The 25895-nt window shown below is 36.9% G+C and overlaps 1 protein-coding gene across 1 annotated transcript in view; it reads right to left on the reverse strand.

Annotated features, from left to right (window-relative positions):
* The window catches only part of NYAP2 (neuronal tyrosine-phosphorylated phosphoinositide-3-kinase adaptor 2), a 129914-nt gene that overhangs the window by 52815 nt on the left and 51204 nt on the right, over positions 1 to 25895 (reverse strand). Inside the window, exon 2 of the mRNA XM_063306105.1 lies at positions 12986 to 13287. Within this exon, the coding sequence (XP_063162175.1) occupies positions 12986 to 13287 (302 nt within the window). The remainder of the gene's footprint in view (positions 1 to 12985; positions 13288 to 25895) is intronic.

The following is a 25895-nucleotide window of genomic DNA, read 5'->3' on the forward strand; positions in this document are numbered from 1 at the left end:
AATGACAGAAGTAGGCAATGTTTCTGCACATTTCTGAAAACTTGTAGCACAAATAGTTCAAGTATGCATATGAGATTCTCTGCATGTGCCTCTATGTAGGATATCTAGTATCCTATTGGCAATGAAATGGAGATTTGGCAAACTCTTTGAGTGAAAAAAAAGTACAAGGTTGTATTAATACTTTGACATTTCACAGTCAAGGGCAACGTTCCCTCCATGCTGAGAACACAAACTCCCATGAATATCCCACCCTAGCCAATCACCATGCTTAATGATAGTCACACTCTCCATGGTTTACTTTTTTTAGATATGGAAACCTATCCAAGAAGACTCCTGCCAAATGAGAACAAGAATTTGCTGAGTCAAGAATAAACATAAATAAATCAGTATCTACCCTTGCACTAACATGTTTTGCAAAACATCACTATTGAATGCTTTGTACTATCCTAATACATATTTTGTACATTCATAAAGCCCAAATAAATGCTCCTTTCCGCCCAACTACACAAAAACAATACTGAGTTCATATTATTTTCTTGCAATATATATATATTTTAATTGTATACTTTGTATAATTCAATATTTGATGAAGTAAAGCCAGACTGCTGACTGGAAGCAGTAATAATGAAACTAAAGCTTCAGTATTCCTTTTTGCAATAGAATGCAAAAACCCTGATGCTTGGAAAAATTGGAGGCAGTTGAAAAAAAGCTGACAGAACACAAAGTGACACAAGCATGTGCTTACCAGAACACAAAGAAGCCATTGTTGCAGACCGTCCTGACAAAACATTGTCTGTCAGATTATGAAATGTTGGCAGTGACTGAACAATTAACAACAATCCCATCCAGATTGGAACTGGGATTCTAGCTCAAAGACTGGTAGCATGCAACCTTTGTCCTCCTCAATTTTAATCCAGATAGAATTTTCCACATCTACCTTTCTTTCCAAAAATGGTTTTACTATGTACATTGCTGATTGTGTCTGGAAGGGTTGGGAGTAGGAGGAATATGGATTGTGACTGTAGTGAAGGTAAAGCATCATAGATTGTTGCTATCACACTAGGCCCCAATCCACAAAAGGAACACTTACTTATGTGCCTACTTTTAATTAAGAAAAAGCCCCTACATATCTGTGTATAAAAGTTAATATATAATTTGGGTCCAAATTTATTCAGAAAATTTCATGTAAGGACATAAGGAGTTATATTTCACAGGATTGCATTTCTCAGGGAGTTGCAGTAACATTGCTGAAATGAATGAAACTGGTACAAACCTATAGAGGTTTGCCATGAGAAATACAGAGATAACTTGGGTGCTATGAAACTATGTGCCCAGGGTTTGTTATTAGCAGGATACAGAAAAGAGGAAAGAAAATGAATAGGTAAATACATCACAGCATCAAATAAATGGATTCTTACCAGATGGCATGGAGCCTACAAGAAAAATTGAAATGGGGACCTTCCAAATTCCTGGAGGTATAAAAATGTGAGGATTTGTGGGTGCAAAGGCAGACAGACTTTCAGGCTAGGGAAACATTCAAGGACATCTGGGACAAGAAAGCACATAAACAGAGGGGGAAGGAGCCAATTTAACGATTCTGCTTGATGCACCAGGGTTGAACTAGAGAGGACAAGCCTGGAAGAAATGTCTAGGAAAAAGAAAAGGAAGTGGTTAGCTTAATGCAGTGTTTCTCAACCTTGGCAACTTTAAGTTGTGTAAATTTCAACTCCCAGAGTTCCCCAGCCAGCATGTTTCTCAGCCAACATCTTAAAGTTGCCAAGGCTGAGAAACAGTGGCTTAATGAAACAACCTGAGGAAATAAAAAGGAGTCAAAATTTTAAGGTGAGATAGGAGAGTAAGGGAGTCAGACAATTTAATTTAATTTAATTTAATTTAATTTAATTTAATTTAATTTAATTTAATTTAATTTAATTTAATTTAATTTAATTTAATTTAATTTATTTTTTAATTTAGGCATTATCTATCTCCAAATTGACTCTGGGAGGTCTACAATAAAACCAAACAGAATAGAAATTACAATATAATATTTATAGAAAAGGAATAAAAAAGGAATAAAGAGCAAGAACTGATGCCAAGTCTGGCTAACAACCACGACACCTTCAAACAAATCTGACAGGGGCACCAACCACCATAGCCCTAATCAATTTAAAATTACAAAAAGGAGATAAGAGACAAAGCATTCCTGCTGGATTGACAGGAAGATTACTTAAGCGCAAGAAGTAAAAGGAGAATGTACAAGGCTGTCTCCCTGCTTTGTGCCCTGCTGGCAGGCCTGCCTGCAGCCTGAGGAAATTCCGTCCATGAAGGGAATAAACCCAACATCTTGTCTGGAGAGATGACTGAGGCCAGGAGAGTGAGGAGGACATTGGTGTGTGATAGAAGAACCAATGAGTAGCACACCTGGATTTGCATTGAGGCCAGCAGGGAGATGCAAGAGAAACTGACCCAAGAACAAAAAGGAGTGAAAAAACAGACTTTTGCAAGACAACAAAGGTGGTTGAATTGTGTGCCGGTGTTTGGGGTTTAAAATGTTCTGACTTTTTAAGAGCTACATGGCTGTTGCTTGACAGGGGTGGGCTACATTCTCCAAAAAAAAATAAAAAAATCCAAGGATTTAAATTAAAAGAAAATTACTCATTCCCACTGAGTTCAACAGCTATTGTTGTAAAAAGTTATTCTTGTGTTTATTTAACTTTGAATCTGGTTGTGGATCTTTATATCTGTATGACTGTTTTTAGTGCACGTAGACAAATGTCAGCCTTTGATTCTGAAAGCAAGAAAGTGCAGTTGAGTTTCTTCATAACAAGACATGATTTGGGACTTCAAGGGTGGGGAAAAGCCCCCTTACATGCCCCTGCTGGTGAGAGAGTTAGCAGGCTGAGTTGAAGGGGGTTTGGATAGGAATTAGAAAAGGAACTAGTGAAACCTGATGTCTGGGAGTTTCCCTTGGGGGTACAGTTTTCTTGGACTCAGAACTAGCCACTATAAGAATAAACAGAGCAACCCAAAAATTCAGAAAAACAAGTGAAGCCATTTTTTTTTTCATCCTGGCAAACACACAAGCCCTCTTTCAGCACTGAGGGGTTCAGGGTTGAAAAGAGCTTCGTGGCATTCCAGCTGAGTAAGTAAACTGAACTATAAGGCATTTTTCAAAGGAGCTATTTTGGAGTTCAAAGGAACAGCACAGTTTTCAAACTAAAATATGGCTTCTGTACTTAAAGCTAGATATTTTCTGTACTTATCTGCTTTACGAACTCAGGGCCCTTTTTCCTCCCTCCTCATTGGATGAGTGGAAATTTGAAATTACATTCTGGCATTTCTTTTCATGATTGCTGGCATATAAGGGGGAAGGACAATTAAAAGAAATATAACAGGTTTGTCATTTTCTGTTCTGCCTCAGCTATTTACCAGCTTTTGGAACCTCCACAGAGGTAATCTGCTGTGCAGCTCAACTCACAAAGGAGAGCAGCACACAGTATAAAGGACAATTAAACAGCTATTCTTAACCTGAACACCTTCTTCCTCTGTTTTCTTTAAAAGCCCAATAAAGTCCTGGTAATAATCAGGAAAGGAGAGGGTTATCTTTTTTTTTCTTCATCTTCTACTGCCATCTAACAGCTATCTGGAGTTTCGAAGCCCAGATGTGGAAGCCTAGGAATCATGCATTGAAAGGCAGCTCCCAACAGGGCTTCTCTATGTAAGGGTCTCCACCAAGCATTCTGAGGCTGGTTGTTCCAATCTTAGTTTTTCTAAGAGTAGCATTCCTCCTCCTGATATGTTTAGGTCATAGGAATTTTGCTTCAGCCTTTCTTCTCTTAATTGATTGCTGCACTTAGATTTGCTTAATACAATGTCTGGGATTTCTTTTTTTTTTTAATTGTCCCGAGTGGTATTAATTTTAAAATAAGTAATGCATCTTCAAAGTATTAGTAGATAGATAACAGAAGAACTATGATTTTATTGCTTGTCATAGAGAGGAAAAAGAACTCTAAACTTCTTAAAAATAATAATTCTATTGGAGAGAGAGAGAGAGAGAGAGAAAGAGAGAGACTCACATATACAGAATATGAACTCTGGCTGATCTATGAATTCTATTCAGGTAAATCGCTCATCACATGGACCCTGAACGTGTGTGTTGCAGTGAGGCAGAAGAAGTTTTTGTAAGTGTTCCTCATGATAACCATCCAGGAATTAACTCATGTTACTGTTGACTATCCATAGGCCTTGCTATTTTGCCTGCTAGAGACAAAGGGGTAGATGTATTTGCTTTCCCACTAAGCTGAGAGATCTAGACTGACTGATCTTTTGTATTATTAAATCAGCACTCTGTTTACACTAAACTGAATTACTTAACATTTCTGACAACGAAGAATCTATCCACAATACATTCTTGGGAAATTAGGAAATGACTGATTACTGTCTCCAGTTATAGCCTTGCCTCTGGATTTTATACATTAGTGCTAGATTTTTCAACAGGACTGTGCAACTAATAGCCTTGGATAATCACAAAAGTAATAGAAATTCAAAAGGACTAACTGTCTATTGAAATGGAGCGTTTTACAAGTTTTATTTCCACCAAATTGTGACTTAAGTTAACACTGTATGGTTTCTTCACTGAAAAATGAAATATGTAAGGAAATTTTAGAATACTTTTTTTTTTTTTAAGATTATCTTAAGATTAGTTTAACATCCATCCATCCACATACATACGTAGATGGAAATAGCACATAATTTCTGTCAAATTTCAGTGCTGAAATCTTAGCGGGTTCTAGAAACTACAAAAATGAGGCTGAGGAGCCAAATGTAATACATTGTTGGAAGCTGCCCAAGAAAGTTATGTATGTATGTATGTATGTATGTATGTGTGTGTGTGGGTGTGTGTATGTGTGTGTGTATGTATGTATGTATATATATATATATATATATATATATTTATATATATATATATATATATATATATATATATATAGGTTCTGGAGATCTGCAAAAGCCCAGTTTAGAATGCAACACCATTATCATCATGCTTGGGCATATGTATAGAAATTTATTTCTCTATAACCATATGCCTCCCTATTCAAATATCTATCATGGGACAAAATTCTGGAGTTAATCAGAAGCTGCGTTAATATCACTTTGAAGCTACTTTGTGAAGCCATGCAACCCAGGATATCCTACCAAGGGGAGGAGGGGAAGTGGCAGTCAAAATTGTGACCATGACTGCACAACGGAAGCCCCACCCCATCCTGCATACCATCTTGACTTTTGTTTTTTAACATCCCCTACAGATGTTTGTGCATGCACTGTCCATATCTAGTGGCAGAAATAAAACTGCTACATTGCTTTATTTTGTGTTGCTTCTCCTCCACCATATCAGTAGCTCCAGTCGCTCACTAGCTGCCTCACACAGAGCTCTGAAGCCAAGAATATGCGTGTGCATTACAACAGAACTTGTGATGTGAGAAAGAGACTGATACCTCCCTATGTGACCTGTTATCTCCTAAGGTGTTATTGCTATTGTTGAGTTTCTTCTGCGTAAGTAAAAAGTAAGGATGGCTTTAAAGACAAAGGATCAAAGAGAAAAAATAAAAATGCTTATGAATGAAATGAAATGTCTGCATACTGTTTCATTAGAAAAAAAAGAAAAAAACCTGCAAGATTGGCTTAAAACTATAATTTAAAACAAGATCAATTCAGCCTGGGTGTTCTGTTAAACAAAAATCTGAATACATTGGAAAAAATTATCCAGTTATGAGAACAAGCTTTTTAAAAACAAAAACAAAAACATTTTTTGTAAATTCATCAAATTTTATTTATTTATTTTTCTCTTGCCATTCTCATCAACAATGTTATATGTTTTGGGTGTTTTTGTTTTTAATATGTCATTCTGGACTTGTGCTGCTGCAGTAATTTCCTAGTCAATAAATATTCTGCGGCTTATTATATATAGTAGCAAAGTGCTCTTTAAATTGGGCACATCTACAAATTTTGCACCAAACTGCATTTTTCCATGATTATCAGTATCTAGAGGAATGTTTTCTGATGTTCCTCAGTTGTCTTGGATTCTGCACATCATTGCATCACATAAATGGTCCACAGAATCTATAAAATGGGGATTAAATTTAAATAGATTAAATTTAAAATGAGAGACTTTATCCCAGACTTTGACAACTCCCAACTCTTAGTGACCAGATGGACATAATTACATTGGAATAGTTTATCAGTAATTGCTTCTTTGAGTGTATAGTACGTCCATGCTTCTGACATGAACAATAGTATTTATCCATCTTTTGTTCTGTCAGTCTCTTTTTTGATTGCTTTTGATTCTGCCAAATATCAGTGTCTTTTCCAACAATTCTTACCTTTGCATTATATGTTCAAAATATTCAAGCTTTAGCTTCATTAGTAGTGCTTCCAGTGAGTGGTCTGGTTTTTCTTTGTCTATTATTAAATTATTGCTTTTCTTTGTAGTCCAAAGGATGCTCAATTTTCTCCAGAACCACAATTCAAAAGCATCGTTTTTATTTCATTCAACATGTCTGGTGGTCCAGATTTCACAACCATATGTTACAAGTGGGGAAAACTGGTACTGGCAACACATACCTTTGTTGTTGTCAGTAAGATGTCTCCATCTACTGCGCTCCAAATACTGTGGAATATAACTCTCATGATCCCTGCCCATTGTTCCTTTGGCTAGGGATTATTAGACTTGTGGTCCAAAACATCTGGAGGGCATCAAGTTTCACAATCATGATTTATCATGTTATATTCCTTTATTGATGCTTTATTCCTCTAAGCCCTGCATTTAACTCTTCCTGAATTTCAATTTATCAATGGGCAGGGGAGAGAGGAGGGGGGAGGTTACACTTGTAAGCTGTGTCAGAGGATTTTCAGATCACACTATGTACTTGCACTTTTTACCACTGGCAGACATGGCAATCATGTCTTTTCCTCAATAGTCTGCTGAAGAGCTCCAATGGCACATATACTGTAGATAGATGCGCATAAAAACCTTACAAGTGAACTTCATGTCCAAAATGAATTTCACACATTTTAGCATGAGTATTAATTCACATATTTATTTTCTTCCTCTGGAGAGAGTTTGGCAAGTTGCTCAGAGCCTTTACCGGTTACAGTGGCATATAAGCCCTAGCAAATAAATAAAATACAGTTCAGTCACCTTCCTTCAATCTATTTCAAAAACTCTGAACTTGAAAAAAGGATTTCATTTTTTTTACTTTTTAAAAAAATCCTGACTTTGTAAATGGAATTAGCATGCCAAAAAGACATTGAGGCCAATATCCAAAGTTGTGAGAATAGACTTCTACTTGCACAACAGAAGCACTCTTCATTTCTTCCATCTTCCTCACAAGATTCACCCCAGAAGGTCTCCATACATTTCAAAGTAGTTTTGAAGGGGAAATTTATTTTGCTAACTCTCCATTTCGCTGGTGGAGGGAATACAGTTGGGAATAATTTGGTCTTTTATTTTGTACATGCATGTTGCTGTTACAAATCTATTTATAGCACTATAAATATACACTGAAAACCATGGAGAGAAAAATAATGTTGCAGTAAAACAAACAAATGCTGCTTGCTTCCCCCATTGTCAATCCATGTAGATGAATTGAAAATTAAAAAATGCTAAGATTTATGGAGATAGTCCACATTCATAGGGCTTTTCCCATCACTGAATTATGGTGTTATCAAACCATCCTTGAATCAGCAGAAAGCTATGGCATGGAATTATTGACATTTATCCTGGTTGCTTCTCCTTCACCAGTCATGGCCTCTCATCTACCTTTCCTGCAAGATAATGGGTGCAAAACATAAGAGATTTGATATGCTGGATACTGCTTTTCAATGGAAATACAACTTTAACGCCAGTGCAGCTAAGGATAACTGAAGCCTGTTTCAGTCATGGATCCAAGCCAAGATGAAGACAGAACAAAAATGTTGCTAGGGCATATTTCTGCCATAGATGAGTATAGGTGAGGACATGGCCTTTGGACAATTATCAAAGAAACAGTGAGGCATTTAATATTGTTTAAATTCTGCCTAATCTGGTGCCATTAGCTGATGCTGATATTTTTTCTATGAATCAATAGCATTATAGCCTCACAATATCATAGCTAAACAAGTGCTAATGATAGTGACCTGCTTAATCTGAAAAGTATTTACTACATTAAGTGATTGATTAAAAATAGATTCAGAGACAGCAAAAAGAGCAGCTACAGATTAAGGGTTTGGCTGCCATTCCTCCCTACCCTATCAATATTTATGTGTACAAAGATAGCACACCCATTCAGCTGTCACTGAATAAGAATTCACAGCATGTGAATTCTTTGGTGAAGCCAGTTTTACTCCAATGACAACAGCTCCTTGTACTCGGCTGTGTATTGAGTGTGACGGCCTGCCTGCGGGCTCCTACACACAGCTGCTTTGCCATGCTTTCCTCCCAATCTGAAACCAGAAGGAATTTATGTTGGTATAAATTATGTTGGCATAAATCACTCCCAGAATGGCCCCACAGGCTGGGGAATTCTGGGAGTTGAAGTCCACACATCTTCAAGCTGCCAAGGTTGAGAAACACTTCTCTAGGCCCACCAGTGGATTGGTCAACCAGCCCATTTAATAAAAAATATATACAAAGGAAATGGCTGTGATTCTGGCAGCTGGAATACCAGTCTCCCTTGCAGCCCAAACAGGCCACTTGAATTAATGATGTGGTCGGGAATAGTATCCTTTGCAATACAAGGGTACCCAAACTAATTCACTTTACACACCTGTTACAAAACAGTAATATCAGAAATAGTTTGTGCACTGAACACAGACCAGACCAAGAAAATTTATGCAAGAATAAATAAATAAAATAAAAGAAGCTGAGGACTAATCACTAGACTCCCAAACACCTGCAATTCTAATTTGCTAAAGCAGAGTTGAGGAAAGACACTGGGTCACATAATGATGAATATTTTTGAAAATCTTTCTGATGTCAAATGTAATAAAGAAGATTTTTCAGGAAATAATTTCATACATAGATACAGAACTCTTTTTAGACCCATTTAGATCAGTTCCTTCACTGTATAATAAGAACAAATATAGGAGATGTTATGTCCATATCAGAGGCCTTACAGCTACACATATCTCCTTCAACATTGGATGCAAATCACAGGGACTGCTGCAAATTATCATTAAGTTGTTGTTTTTTTTAAATGTGATGGAAGGCAGAAATATTTCTGGAAAATTGTAAATCAGAAAATGGAAATGTGTATTATTTCAGTTAGCTTATTCAGCTCAATATGCTCAAAGACTGCAAAAATATTTGGGCTACATTATTTAATGGGACCAAATTAAATCTAAGCTATTTTATAAGGTCTGAACAATACAGTCAAGGAAACTAAAACTTATTAAAAAAATGCAAATTATATTTATTGGCACGTTGGAAACAGTGTCAGGCAAAAGCAGTAAAACATTATGGAACTTCCAGCCAAACTTGCCTAAAAAGAAAACTGCCTACATTTTTTATCAGAATTATTTAGTTTATGTCTAGAAAGTAATCTTATTAACAGAATGCAATTTCAGTTACAGTTAAATGGAAATGAAATGAAGTTGAGTTGAGTTGTTGAGCTGACCCTGAAAATGTTTCAGATTGCAATTTTGGTTTTTTTATTAACATTATATAAGAGTGCTTCTCTCTCTCTCTCTCTCTCTCTCTCTCTCTCTCTCTCTCTCTCTCTCTCTCTCTTTCAGATAAGGGTTTTATTCCACAACTATTTTGCCACATTCATTGCTAGCATTGGATGAGTAGGTTAAGTCCCATTATTTACATAAGTTACTCTTTACAGAGAACACTAGCAACTCAATAGAGCTATATTCTTAGCTAGAAATGATAAATTGATATTTAAATATTATGATGTGTCAGAACATACAAATATGCTAACCTGCATAACTGAACAATAATCACACATTGAACAGATGTGAGAATTGCATAAAGTGTGTTTTGATCTGCTTTTCAACACTGTTAAATACAACTTCCCCATCAGGATAGTTTATCTTGACTACAAGTATTAGTAATTAGTTTCTTGGCAAAATATTATTCCCAAAGTGCTAACTGTATGTCATCCATTTTAACACTGCACAGACAGGTCTTCACAGAGTGCCCACAACTTCCTTGAATACCAGTGATTATGTATATGAAACTTTAAGAACATAAAAAGCTGATAATGAAAGGAGAGAAGAAAGTTCCCAACGATGACATTTAATCACAAATATGCAACTATACTATGTAGTGTTTATATTAAATGAGGAATTTTAAAGAATTCAGGAACAAATATATATAGCACAAAGTATAACATTCTAAATAACTTTTCTAAAGCAGAGACTTCCACTAGCTAAAGCCAAGCCAAAGAATTGTTCATAAAGTCTCTGGAATAACAAAAAATGACATATATTGAGTTGTTATAAATGTGTAGGGACTCTTATAAGTTCTACCAGTTCCATAAACTGTACCCACAACACTGTTTTACTTTTATTTATTTGAAAAATTTATATAGCTGCCCATCTTATGCAACATAACCCTAGACAGCTCACAACAGGAAAAACAGAAACAGTAAAAAAGATTGAAAAACCAACATAGAAACTCACAGCGCCTGCAACCACCACACACCCCACCCATCCACAAAGAACTTTTCTGGGTGCCAACCTCACCCTAGCCCAATGCTTGTGGGAAAAGTCAGGCCTTTAAGGCATTTTGGAAGACCAGGAGGGTAGAGGCCTGCAAGATCTCAAGGCAAAGAGCATTCTAAAGGGGAGGGGTGGCTACTGAGAAGGCATGCTGCCTAGGTCCCACTAGATGGCAGCAATTAAGGGAGGGACCTGGACCATGTTCACCCTATCAGATTTAGTGGAACAGGCAGATACCCCCAGGGAAAGGTGCCCCTGTAAATAACCTGGCCCTGTGCCATTCAGGACTTTAAAGGTGGTAACCATTACCTTGAATTGCACCTGGAAAGAAACTGGAAGCCAATGCAGCTCACACAGCAGTGGTGTATCATGGGCAAACCATGGGGCACCCAAAACTGAGCACACCACCACATTCTAGACGAGTTGTAATTTCCAGATGGTCTTCAAGGGCAGTCCTGTGTAGAGTGCATTGTAGTAATCCAACCAGGGTTTACATTATTATCCAAGTCAATTCTTTCTTTTTGAAGGAGTTGCATTGTCTTATTGACATTGTATACTAAATCAAGCATCACAAACATCCATCTTGGCTGACATTATTTTATCAGAGATAACCTTGCAGTCTCCAATGTCCTTGGTCTCCAACAAACACTGGTTAGAGGCTAAAAATGGTTAGATTTGGACATATCATGCATTAATTAAGCCTGACAATCAGTTATAGCCACATCTCTTGTACTTACTTTGTTGGTTCTCCACACTAAAAATCACCTTAACAATGACAATAGTAATATCCTTGTGTTGGCACTAAAATAATTCCCAGATTACTGGGGAGGAAAATGTGTGTTCTGTGATATAATATGAACTATTAACTGCTTGTTTCCTCTTTTGTTAAAGCCAATCTTTCCCCTTCTTTGAGCTTGGAATTGCTTTCAATGGTACCTGTGGTCAGTACCTGGCATCCATAGGAAGGATGGGGAGGGGGGCAAATGACAACACATACATGATGATATCATAACACAGTTGCAGACACTTACCTACTTGTATCAGTCATTGGGATGCAAGTAGGTCATAGTTGCATTTGCTAAGATGGGTGCTGTGTGTCACTGAAGACCTCAGGGGAGGGTGAGCTGCAGTGAGGTTAACCTGACAACTTGACATTTAAAAAAAAAACTATTTGGCATTGAACTGAAAGTAAACTGTTTTTTATGCCAGTCATATTGTTATTTTTAAAATAATTTGTTTTGCACTCAGGTTAAAGCTTGCATATACAGTCTTTTTTCACTGCTTTTAGTAGGCTACTCAATGTTAGTTGGGAGGTGGATATGGGCAAGAAGTACAAATGCTTACATTTTAGCAATAGCATTCCTAGTATTTTATACCAAGACCATACATACATACATTCATACATACATACATTCTGTTTTTCAGCCAAAAATGGTATTTCAAAATTTGTGGAACTGCGAAAAACATGTTCTCCACCAAAGTTGCAGCTTTTTCCCAGACCATTTGATGCTACCTCTTCCTTCCTTCAGTCCTCTCACCTTTTCCATGAATCCACCTTTCCTTTCCACCTACTCTTCTTATTGACTCTTTTTCCACAACCCAAATAAACCTAATATTTTCTGTGGTACCTTATGTTCACATTCATCCTTGCTACTCCTATACCCATCCCTGTTGCTGTTACTTCTTCACTGTTGAAATTTAAATGATAAGCTCCCTGAAAGCTAAAAGAGATCAGTTCTGATTAGGAAACTCTGCAAAACAAACGTGTCTTGATATTACATTTACCTTTAATACTGGCATATTAGCAGCCGCACCAACAACAAAAAACCATACCTACTTCTCAATACTTTCTAAATTCCTGAATTCAAGTTTCTTTTAGCTAAATGCACAGATTGTGGGCAAGTGTATTAAAATACTGAGACCGACTGAAAAGTTGCATGAAGTACAGTAGACAACCAATATTACTCTTGGCCCTGCCTGTGGCCCCGTAGTTTTTAACTATTGCCCTTCCCATCCTTCCAAGTGGCATTTTGTAGTGCATATGGGAAAGAAGAGGGAAAACTTTAATTTTGGGGCCTTTTGGCTGTAAAATAAAGATTGATTGATTATTTCTAGCATATGGGAAAATAGTAAACATCTTCTTTTACCACTTTTGGATCCCAGCTCTATTACTGTATCATCAAGCAGCAATCATCTTATGGTTTGATGAGTGTACATCAGTAAGTGAATCACATACTGTATCATATTTTTTTCCAAGAACAAAAAGGAGTTCAGCATTTACCTTCAGTCCTGTCTGGCAGCTTTGCAATCTTGCTTGTTGTTCCAGCATTTACAGTTTCAGAGGATGTGCTTAGTTTGGTATTGGGGTCTCGTTTGGGTTTCGGTGGTGGCTGCTTGCGGGAACAGCTACTGCTTTCATCATCAGTACCTCCCACAGAATGAAGTGATTGGGATCTCACAGTAAAGCCACTTGAACAAGGATGTGGCAGTCTGTCCTGAGGTGCTGGCATTGTCATAAATCCCATACGAAAATGTTTGCCTATGTAGCTTCCTTCATTTGCTTTCCCCACTTCGCCACCTAAGCTGTAAAGAAAGTAAAAGCACACAGAATTTTTATCCATCAGTTAATAAACTTTAGCATGGCCATTGGCCAATTAAAAGAAGAAGACATATTCTGAAAAAGCAAATAAAAGTCATAATGAAGCTAAATAATTATACTGTAAAGTTAATGTGGTCGAAGTACATATTTTATAAATAGTAAAGCAAAACTTAGCCACAGTCAGAGACATAAAATTACACTGGTTCAATAAGGATAACTGTAAAGAGGATGAATCTGGGTGGCCTGGAAATCTGACTAGTTGGGGAGTTATTAGCTGTATCTGATCTTTGTTTTACAGAGAATATAGTAAAGCACGGCTTAATGCAGGGGTTCCTAAACATTTTGCCATCACACCTCCCTTTAGAGTAATGTTAATGTACATGCAGGTAGTCCTCAATTTACAACATCAGCTGGGACTGGAATTTCTGTCACTAAGAGATACAGTTGTAAAGTGTGACCACATCACTTAGCAACACCAATCCCTGCAGTCCCGGTTGCCGTTGTTAATCGAAACCCATAGTTGTTAGGTGTCACAACTTACTTTTTTTAAAAAAATTGCTTTTTAATTAATAACAAAAAACAAAAAAAAGAAAGAAGAAAGAAGAAAGAAGAAAAAACAAAAAACAAAAACAAACAAAAACAAAAAACAAAAACAAAATACAATGATAATACAGATGGAGGTGAGGCAACTTCCTGCTGGCTTCCCATAACAAAGTCAGTGGGGAAACTGGCAGGAAGTTGGAAATCCCAGGCAGCCCCCAAGCAGGCCAGTAGGTAGGTAAGTGGCTGCTGCTGGCTGTAGGGGACACAAGGGGGTGCAGGAGGTTTGGCAAGGGTCAGGGGTGGTGTGTGAGGGTGTGCAGGAGGTATGGTGAGGCTCAGGGAGGGTGCGCAGGGGTGTGCTAGGGTGTGGGGAGGGGCAGTGAGGGGAAGAGAGTGCATGGGGTTGCATGGGTGGCAGGGAAGGTGCCGCAGGTCTTGGGGATGATGCACAGGGGTACACAAGTGGCAGAGGAGGCACAGTGAGGCTCATGGTGGGTGCATGGAGGTGCGTGAGTGGCCAGCATGGTGCAAGTGCAGAGGAGCTGGGGAGGATGCATGAGTGGGGGAGATTTACCTCACAACTTGCAACCATTGACTTTTTGGGGAAGCCGGCAAGGAAGGTTGCAAATGGAAATCACGTGATTTCAGGGTGCTGTAACTGGTCGTAAGTGCAAGGCGGTTGCCAAGTGCCCAGATCACCATCACATGACTGTGGAGACACTGGGATGGCCAGAATGCTGAGCACCAGTCATAACCACCATTTGTTCAGTGTCTTAACTTCAAACAGTCACTGAACGAAAGGTCTTAAGTTGAGAACTACCAGTACCTTCCCTAAAAATCCAAACATCAAAATGTGTACAAATGAACAATGAAAACAATGCAATGAAATTTTAGGAAAGATGGATTTATTGTAACAATGTACAACTAAAAGGTTCTTTGCACCTCCCCTGGACTCTGTCTGCACCTCCCTGACAGAGGGACACCTGACACTTTGGGAGAGTCTGGCTTAATGTTTCAATAACGCCTTCACCATAGAGGAAAAATCTTCATCTGAATGTAAGGCGGGCCTTCTCTGCAACAGCTCCCACCCTTTGGAACACCCCCCAGAAGTGAGGTTAGCCCCCTCCCTCCTGGACTTCAGAAAACAGCTGAAGACCTGGTTTTGCTGCCTTGCCTGGAATAGGGAGGGGAAGAGCCATTCTTGGGGATGGCTGATTCCCTAGTGCTGCAGGGACATGTTTTATGCCCTTATGGCTTGAATTAGATCTGCCATGGCTTGGATTTTACTGCATTTTATTCTGATTGATTAATGGCTGTATTTATGATTTTATGGAATTTTAATTGTTTTTATTGTGAACAACCCAGGGTCCCCCGTCTGGGGGAGATGGGCGGTGATAAAAATTTGATTAAATAAATAAATAAATAATATCCTAAAATTTTCCCTCAAGAACAGGTGTTGGAATCTCGTCAGAGTTATGGCTCTTCTGAATTTTGGAACTGTTATTTGGCTCAAATAATCTTGCAGGCTTCAAAAAATTGGGAATAACTATCTAGGAACACTTCCTTAGGTAGGGCAGCCAGATCTAATTAGCTTTCCAGATCTGTGACATGTTATCTAAGGGCTGTCACTGCATGTTCATATCCCATCACCAGAAGTGCATCAGGTGAGAAACCACAGCATTTCAATTTCTTACAAATAGTCCTACTCAAGGATGAAACAAAATAGGGAAAAGGAGCTTTAGCTTTAGCCAATGTGAGAGGATGTGTGTCCAAATAGGAGTCTCAGTTTGGGGCACACTAACCTTGCAGTGCAAAACCACATTAGGAACACATTTCCTTAAGAATTTAGATTGCATTCCCTCCAAAAGGATAGAGGAGTGACATGGGCTCAGTTGGGCTCTGAAGACATAGACATCCTTGCATATAGGCAGTCATGGCATTTAGAGGAGGTAGTTTTAAGCTTTTCATAATATCTGTTCTAATATTTAGGAAAAGCATTGTTTCAGTATAACACAGACTTGCAAACCTGCTTATTTCATATGAAGAGTTTTATATGAACAGTGAACAACAGCTAGTACTTTGTTGAAAACCTCTTTCTGAATCTTTTTATCATTTTCACTTAATTTGATTTTGACTCAAAAGAAGAAAACTGCAATACTGTAGGTTGAATGTGAGATCACTTATATTAAGTGTGAGTCAACTTTTCAGCAATCTGCAGTTTCTCTTGCTTCCTCCACTTTGGATAAATCTCCAAATGTTGTCATGTGGGAATTCCTTCCATTTTTTGTTCTGATCAAGAAAGTGGGCAGCTAGAGAGGCTGCAGAGTGAAGGAGAAATCTGTATTTTTAAAAAGCATTTCTCACCAGTTGACAACTATCAAGCAAGCTCAAAAAACACCATGTCCAAACATTCTAAAGAAAAGAATGAAGTTTCAGAAACTGAAGCCTTTTTTTAAGGGATTTTTTTTTCCAGGAAAGTGGAGAACAAATTTCAACATAGTACTATCTTAGTTAAACACTGATTGCTGTTAAATAACCAAGAACATTTAGAGTTCTTTGTGAATGGCACCTACATCCTCCCACAATCCCAATATTCATTAATTTGGTTTTTCCAGTTACATTTTAAAAAAGTAGCTTAGTATATAAAAAAGACTTGGTATAACCTACTGGATACTTATTTTTTTACTGCAGCAGGTTGCTGCCTAGTCCCAGTGCAAATAAGTATGCACAAAATAGTTACAACCTTTTTCTATCCCATTTCTTAAAATGTTGGAATTCTGCAAATCCCTGCTTGGTAGAAAATGGGAATGTCACACTTTTTTCAAAAGTGGGATTACTCTTTTTAAACTGGAAAAAAGTTAAGCTGAGGAATCATGGATGCAGCACCTGTCACATCAAATAATCTCTCTCTCACACACATACACACTTGGTTCTCTGCATATTTTTTTGTCTATTTGCCTAGCATTGCACCACTTATTTGATTAATCCCCCCCTTTTATTTTTTTTTTAAAGAAAATGTTTAAATAGGCATTGTTAAATGGCTGTTGTACAGTGGCCATGAACACAAAGAGTGGTAGACTGCCAAGGTACTTTGTGACACCAGACTCCCCAGTAGTATGCTATGATTGGCAGGATTTTAAAAATATTGAAGACTGCCCTCCTATACCCAGTAACATGTGAGTAGACACATTAAACTCATTTGAGCTTACCTATGAGTAGACCTATAATAGAGCATTCCTGTAATTTTAAAGCAGAAAACAATTGTAATCAAAAACTCAATGGTAGTGGAGCTAAACAATGAAACTAAATGTAACTGAATGGTGAACTAAAAAAATGAGATGCCAGTTATTTTTTTAAAAGACACTACTGTACTGACAGTTATGGTCATAATTCAAGGAGAAAATCAGATTTTGATTATGTAGGATACTTATAAATATAAGTGATTCTATTATATATCCCATAGATACCTTTTTCATATCTTATGAATGCTCAAAACCTTAGCAATAACTTTCCTGTCCACAAAAATCTTTTTGCTAGTATCTTCTACTTTATATTCCTCAGAGAGTTAGCCTATATAAATGTTATTCAGTTCTATAAAGACAGTACAATATATCCAAATGAATGCATCAGCATGTTTTCATTGATTTCTAAATCATAATTAGTTTCAGTTCCTCATGGATGTTAATGCCAGAATAACAAAAATAGGACATTACAATGGAAGCTGAAGTTACTTTTTGTAATTTTGCTTTACCTTTAAAACTTATAGCCTTCATTTTTATCAAGACCCCTTTCTCATAGTGTTCTAAAGTTAGATTATGGCTGCTGTGTTTGATTATCAGAACAGTCCCATTTTGCAATTTATTTACTTATCACTTTGTCCTAGGAGCAAAAAAGGCCACACATGGAGAGTCATGTCTCCCCCCACCCACCCATCCCAGCTAATTCTATGAGGTTGCTTGTGTTGAGACGGAGAGATACTGACTGGGCCCATAATCACCTAGGGAGGTCCATCTTCAACTAGAGACTTTAACCTGGATCTTCTCAATCCCAGCACAACACTGTAATCACTACACTGCACTGAATCTTGGTGAAAATATTCTGAATGAGTCATTTCAATCAGTAGAAGTGGAAACTCTTAGATCAATGTCACACACATAGTATAGAAGCTTATGTAGTTGTCTCTTCTGACAACTATTTTTCCACAACTTTCCATACAGAGACTTGTGAAAAGTATTGTGATTTTTTTTCTGTTGACCATAGTTGAAGGCACTATAGTTTTTATCTTACTTCTATACACTTTCACTGTGTCTACAGATTATCACTAAGAGTCAAATATAAATATGATTTCCTTTTTTTTTTATACTGTTGATTTTGTCCCACACATTGACATAAAGGATGTTAGTGGATCAGAGGCCTGGCTGCTCTTCCCCTATTTTGCAGCCTAGGTGACAATGCAAGATTAAAATGTTTCTTTCTGCAACAGAAAATGAAGCCAGCTAATATAAATGGTTGTGTAGATGATCTTATTCTGTTACTTTTGACAGAATAAGGTCTGTGATCTTCACCATTCAAAAGATGAGCTCTTGCTCATTTCAAAATTCTATTACAGGAGTTGCTGAAAATGCTGCACAGCTTATTAATATATATGGAAATATAAGTCCAGAATATTCCCCTAAGAGCTTTTCATTTGAACTTGGTCAGGTTCAAATTGTATGTGTTACCAGGAAGAACTGGCTGAAATCCAACACAGAATGATGCACTTTGAAAAGAAGTATACCAAACTGCAAAAATAAGAATATAAATTTCAGACCATTCATTCCCTAGTACTCTTACTGATGAATACATGCTTTGGAATGCATTTTTAATCATGGTGAGAATAGTCATTATAGAAAGTAATCTTTATAGGTTTCAAGCTTTTGGACTTTGGCCACCCTAGGCACTTAACTAACTTGCCTATGGATGTGTGCTGGACTGAGGTTAAAAATCTAGGCAGAGGCTTCTAGTGAGAATATGGCAGACTGAGCAGCTTTCCCCACAAGCTCTGCAGGCAGAACTGGCATCGTGGCAGTGTTTCCGGGTACAGGCTGGTTTCTCCTGTAGCCCAGAGTATTTTTTTGGATCAAGGAAAATGCTTGGAATCAACCCATTCATCCTCCAGGCGGCCAGTTGTAGCCAGTTGATCATGGACAGCATGTGCGATTGACCGGTAAGACTTCGCCAGGAGGCTGGGACATCACCATTTCCGAGCCACTCCATTTCTTAAACACCCAATTTATTGCCATTTTAAAAGTTTTTGTACCCTAAGAGAGGCTTTCTACAGAAAGAAGAAAGGGACTCTCTTGGCGCTTATCGTTATTTCTGGATTTATTTTTTTAATTTTTTAAGTTTTGCCTTGTTTTCCCATCTAAAGATTAAGGAGGATTGAGAATAAAGAAGTGCCTTCCTGCTATTATTTTTGTATTGAATTTGAAGGATTGAATATGTCCCTACACATTGGATTTGTTGTTTTGAATCTTCAGTCTTCTGTTCACTTTCCCTGGGATTGCTTGTTAACTACTTTCCTTTGTGCCAATTTCACTTGGAACTTTTCTATTAACCTATTAACTCCTGTCTGTGTGAGTCAACTATCTAAGGGGCACCATAATTTACTGCCTGAAATATGGAGGATTTCAAGGAGGCTTTTTCAGAGTCATGTTATGAGCCTGAGCAGACCTTCAAAGAGATTTTTTTAGAGTGTTCTCTACCTATTCTGCAGACTATTTGGGACTTTGCTGGAGAAATTATTTCCAAGCTGTGTCATCTGGCTGAAGATGTTATGGAGAAAGTTGGAAGATTTTGACAAGGAGGGAGATTTTTCTACTGACAGCAAGACTGAAGTAATGCCAGGCGAAGACTACATTTTGGTACTGAAGGGGTTAAAACAACAGTCTGGATTGCAGATTACGTGGAGAGCTGTTCTTCTGTGGAATTGTTATGGCATTCTGGGAGATCGTTATGGGAGAAAAGAGAATCTGCTTTGTGGGAGATTTTTGTTGAGACATTGGAGTTTTTAAGGGGGGGCAGTTGAGCTGTTTGATTTTTGCAAGAAAAATGCCTTGGGTGTAATAGGGAGATATCTACAGTAAATGCTTTGGTATACTTCAAGGTGGAGTAAAATTAAGAATGTGTAATTGGATTGATAATGAGGCTATTATGATTTAATTTCTCTTTAATGATTTGGATTAAGATTTATCCAATTTTTCTTAAGGTTTGTTTGATTTGTAAGACTTATAAGGTATTCATAAGGTATAATAATAATTGCTTGGGTTTTTTAATAGGATTAAGATTGCTGTAGTATTATTAATTATAAAAGTAGATAATTTATATGATTTTACAATTGGATCTGTATTATAGTGGACAGAAATATATAGAATAGTGGTGGGAAGGAAATAATTAAATTAATGTTTTATGGGGGAGGGAAGTTGATTTATATAAGGGGAAGGAGCAATTGCATTACTGATTTGTATATGCGTTAATGGAAGGATTTATAGAAATAATGTGATCTTGGTTTGATATAGAGTAAGGGATTGATTATGGAAATTGCTGTATATTCTTCCTGTTGAAAGTCAGAAGTCACTTCTCTATGTAATCTTTAAAAATTCTTTCTTTTTGTGTTTCCCACTTTTTTAGTTTTTCTCTTTTTTTAGTTTTTTGCTTTTTTGTAGTTTTTATCTTTGTTTAAACTCAATAAAATTATTTAAAAACAATCTAGGCAGAGATTCTTCCCCTGGAAAAAGAGACATTCCATATCCTATTATAAATCAGAATTTTCTCAGAGTAGATCAGTTTATTTATTTATGGCCATGGATACAGAGAAAAAAGCACACACAAAATAACAGACTAAGGTGCTTTCAAAAGAGGCGCTAGGTATTGTTTTTATAATATATTTTGAATTACATATGCATGTTTTCACTTTAGAAAAAGAATAGAAGCAACTTCTCCTCCAAACTAATTAGCACATCTGTATTTTAGGTAACATGGGATACAATCCATTAGGAACATTTTCCTGTATGAACCCCACTGACAGCTATACAAAAATATGGAAATTGTTGGTAGATTGTGCTTGACATTTTCCTGCTCAATTATTTAAATCTAATGACATTTCTCTCTTCCTTTGGCAAATTATCTGAGAATTAAGGACTCAGGCTTCTTTGAAATCTCTGTTTCCCTTAACAATCTACAGTATATAAAATATACTGAACATATTTTATCTGTATATGTACCTAAACACTTATGCAAACATAACTTTTTTACTTGGTGTCAGAAAAGTTCTTTCAGGATTAGCATAAATTGGAGCTGTAAATTGGAATGTGTCTAAAAATTGAAACTGCACTATTTTTAATCCAGTCAAGACAAGATTCTTCAGTCCATGAAGAATCCCATTAATGGAAGGAGAAAAATAAAGAAGGCTTACATCCTAACAGCTGCACATAAGCTACTCTTGAAATAAATATATAACTATATTACAAACTGATTTTTTTTTGGTCTTGTGCACAGCTGTGTGCAGAGTAGTATACACGCACAAAACACATTTTGTCTTTTTAAAATGCAAAGCATGTTGAGTTTATTTAGATTACTTTTCTGAATAAGGCTCTTGCTTTATGGTGTGGCTGTTGGTTTTCTGTATCATCAGTGCTATTTTCTTACTTACAGAAAATGTTTGTATGGCAGGGAACATTTTTGCTTCCACACTTATCCTTAAAAAAGATTCATGAAGGGTCCTGGACCTTCTACACTTGATCCAAAGAGGATCTGGTACAACCATCTATTTCAGCCAGTACAGAGTTAGTCATCTGCCCACTGAGTGCCAAAAAAGAAGGATGCTGTGCTATCCTATCCTATCCTATCCTATCCCAGGACAGAATCTATAGGGTTTGGGTGGGACATAGTTCTTGTTTAGTTTTCATAGCCAGAGTTAGGAGATACGTGTTTTGATAGTTGACCTTGGCTGATCTCAGAAAACTCAGCAGGGTCTGATCTGCTTAGTATTTGGAAGAAAAATGATCAGGAAATGTTCAGATTATGCTGGATTGATAAATCAACAACACGTCCCAGACGAAGGCAGTGGCAAACAATTTCCATACTATTGCTTCAAAAATAACATGGAAATAGTCATCAAGATGTCACATTCAACTCAAAGGAGGCTTTGACATTTTCTTTGGTTTACCAGCCAGATTATTACCTCTCATCTACAGAAAAGGGTTGATGTTTTTTTCTTTTTTGGGGGGGAGTGGTGCTGTAAGCCAAAATGCAGGAATTCAGAAACTTTTAAAGGAGGGGTAGCTTCATGGTCCAATGAAAACTAGAAGGTCTCCTTTGTAGCCTCAGTTTGGAAGAGGAGAAAGTAGTCCAAACTTGGGTGGTGCAAAGCTCATATTCCAAAAGTGGAATGCATTCAGCTGGCTTGCCTAGCTCAGCAGAATTATCCAGTATTTGTATGAGGCTTTGGCTGGTTTTTGGTAGCATCATGTGGTCAGGATACCAAAAATTGCCAGTGAAAATCTTTTGCATTAGGACAATTTCTGCATGATCTCTTTGTGCTGTTAGGGTTGCCTGATTTTGGGGGGGGGGGGGAAATGTTACAAAAACCAACCAAACCAAAAACAAAACATTGGAGGCTCCATGTTCAGTGAAATTTCTAAGCTTAGCTGGGCCATCATCTGTGATCCTCTCTTCCAAATAAAACTCAGTTCAGCCTGAAAAGCTTGTACATGGATCTCCAAGCTTATGTAGAATAACTGAACAGCCTGAGACATGTGTCAGGCCACACAATGCTTAGCTCAAAATGCTGCCATGGATTTGGTTGGCTGATGGGGGAATTTTCTCTCCCAAAGTATCTTAAAATTAATCTTCAAATAAAATTGATCTTTCTGTCTGTCAAGGAACATCTTTTCTCAACTCTGTCAGGAAATGGTAATCATGGTTCAACGAACCAGAACTTTTGTGAACCTTTTTCGTTATTCACGTAGGCATCTTTGTTGCATTGTTTAATTCCCACCCCTCTTCTGATCTATTAACTGTTGTTTAAGGGCTGTCACTGCATGCTCATGTCCCAACATCAGAAGGACTTTAAATAAGAAATGACAACATTTAAATTTCTTATACACTGTCCTTCTCGAGGATGAAACAAAATACTTGATTTGGCAATGCTGAAAACAATTATTTGTGTCACTTCTTTTACTCATGAAGAAATGCCTATATTCTTATACACAGTGAATAGTAGTAAGTGTTTATTATACACTACAGCTAACATACATTGTCCCAACATATCATAATATCCCATACAAAATATCTAGTCTTTCCCATTTCTACAAAACCAATCCAGATTCTGAAAACTAATCATATATTATAAAAGTCCATGTGTGCTCAGTCTTACATAACGACAAGCACCAGGAAATCACTCGTAAGACTGAGTGTGAAAACTCTAATATTAGTCATCTATTCTCTTCCTCTGTGTGTGTGAAGCTAGAGAGACATGGCTTTCATGTCATAAAACTACTGTGTCCAATATTGTAGATCAGTATTGCCAGCTTTCAAACTTGCTTTTCATCTATGCCTAAAAGGCTGCAGGGTCTTGTTCACTAACATTCAAATTTCTCTTTGAAATATGTGCTGTAGTTCCATTTATGGAACATCTTTATTCATTACAAAATCATTGCTAGGGCTACAATGGAATATTTAGACCTTTATGCCTAACTATAATACTGGAAAGTTTGTTTCTTGATGTATGGAAGTGGTTCAGTTGAGACTGTCAAATGAATAATTAAAAAAGATAAGAATCTGTGTGTGTCTGTGTGTGTTTCTGTGTATATAATGGCACACATATATGCCTTCATGGTATTCCCTTCCAGTATAAGCAATATTATACAGAGCGTAGGAAATGAGTAAGAAATAATGAGGCAAAGATATTAAAAGTATGAAATAAGAAAAACTAAGCAAAATCGTTAAATCTGGTTTGCACCACCACTATTTACTACTTCTCCATATCTTTTTATTCTTGAAAACCATCTTTGTTTCTATCATGTCAATATGCCTCTTCATATGTGACCTTTTATTCCTTAAAATTCTCACCTTTCTCTTTTTTATTTTTGAAGTTGTATTCAGTTCCACAATTTTCTTTCAACCCATCCACTCCTTCTTCATATATCTATTCTGCAATTCAATCTTAATTCATTCTTTTTTTTTCCCATAGTGGTCATTCACTTTCTATTCTATCTATATTAATTCACCACTCATTTACTCTTAGCACTATTTGCTCCTGTTTTACTATACACACTTCTTAAGTAACCCATTTCCACTGCATGGAGCTTGCTAGAAGTTCCATAAGACATTGTGACTGAAAAAAAAATCATTTTTGAACTTCATAGGCTGCACAATGCTAGTGTTCACAGTGGTGGGAATTTTTTTTATGTGCTGTGACTAATTATGTGCTGCTGGCCTGCTGCTTTGCTGTTGCAAACTTTGTAATACATGTATTGTGTATGTTAGAAGTGAATTATATTATGAAGTTTTCATACTTTTTGAGATTTTTATGCAGGGTTCCCTGAGTCCTGAAAATTATTTCAAGGGTCCACCAGGGTAAAAGATTCTGAAAGGCTGGTTTGGATTATACATGCATGAATCCTGTGCTACCACTTCCCTTCCCTCCCTACATATACAGCGTTCCTCTCTGACCTATCTTCTGAATTGAGAAAACAGTGATTAGTTTTGAACAATGAAAAGCTTGCCTGGAACCTAGGATGGCAAATCCAATCCAATTCAAATTATATTTTCCCTTTCTGGCTAGGGGGCATTTTGTGTGGCTGGGATACTTTTAAGTGAAATCCTGAGAAAGACAATCAGAACATGCAAATGAAGCAAAACTAGTCATGTTTAGGCCTTACTCAAAACAGATTTGGTGTTTTCTTGAACTCTGTGGCTCTGTGTTGGCACAATTCATTAACTGTTGAGGTTCAGATCATATGATTATTAGTGAAAAGATCTATATTTCATTGAGCTTAAAGCTGATTTAACTAAGGGCCTATTGGGCCTTTTGGCCATAAATAAATTAAATTGAACCAGGGGACCACAGGGGGGTTTAACAAATCAAGATGGCAGCTTGATGAAAACTTCACCCCATCTTACATCCATTGGCCACTGTCTTGATTTTTTTTACCAGCCCTGAAGATGTCCCTAGATATAACCCAATTTTCCAAAACATTTACTTTAGATTACATTTTTCCCCTAGTGTTTTTCCTGCAAGTACAGGGTCTACTCTTTTTCAAATCAATTGAATGTTGATCTTTTGGTTCAGACAGGAACCAACCACCTTGTTGCCTGAGTCTGACTGTTATAAGCTCAGGCAACAAAAGAGAACAAACTTGTTCATAGCACTATTTAGAAATTAGATAAACACACTGGCATAGATGTAGACATTATTATAATATAATACAGTCCCTCTGGTGGGAGGAGATGGGCAGTGACAAATTTGATAAATAAATAAAATAAATAAATATAGCATAGGTTTGGTGATAAGTGTAAAGTTAAAGGTTAGGAAAATAGAAACGTTTGTTAAACTGTTTATATAATAAAAGCCTTCCTGTAAACATAGGAGAAATAAAACCAATTTCTTTTTTGGTATATATTCATAATTTACAATTATTTTGATTTGAAGTCATTAGTAGTCTCATCCTATTTTAAAGCCATATACAAAGTAATACAGTTAGACTAGTACCTACAAAGTTTCTGTGACTGTCTCACAATTACTGATCTCTTTTCCAAGAAATATTCACTTAGAAAGGTTTTACTATTTTGAGGTGATTTTTTTTCCTATGATATGGAGGTTATTTATTTGGTTGGTTTATTCTGCTGTTGGTAGAGTTTATTATAGTTTAGAGTTACCTGAAATAAATTTTTAAAATTTATTTTTCATGTTAGTTGGTATTTTCTTTACTTGCTTTTCTTGGCTGTCGCATTGATACTTTTATTTATTCTTCTGATTCTTCTATTTTTTAAAAGGCTTTTGCAATTT

The sequence above is a fragment of the Candoia aspera genome, chromosome 6, assembly GCF_035149785.1.
Source record: "Candoia aspera isolate rCanAsp1 chromosome 6, rCanAsp1.hap2, whole genome shotgun sequence".
Lineage (NCBI taxonomy): Eukaryota > Metazoa > Chordata > Lepidosauria > Squamata > Boidae > Candoia > Candoia aspera.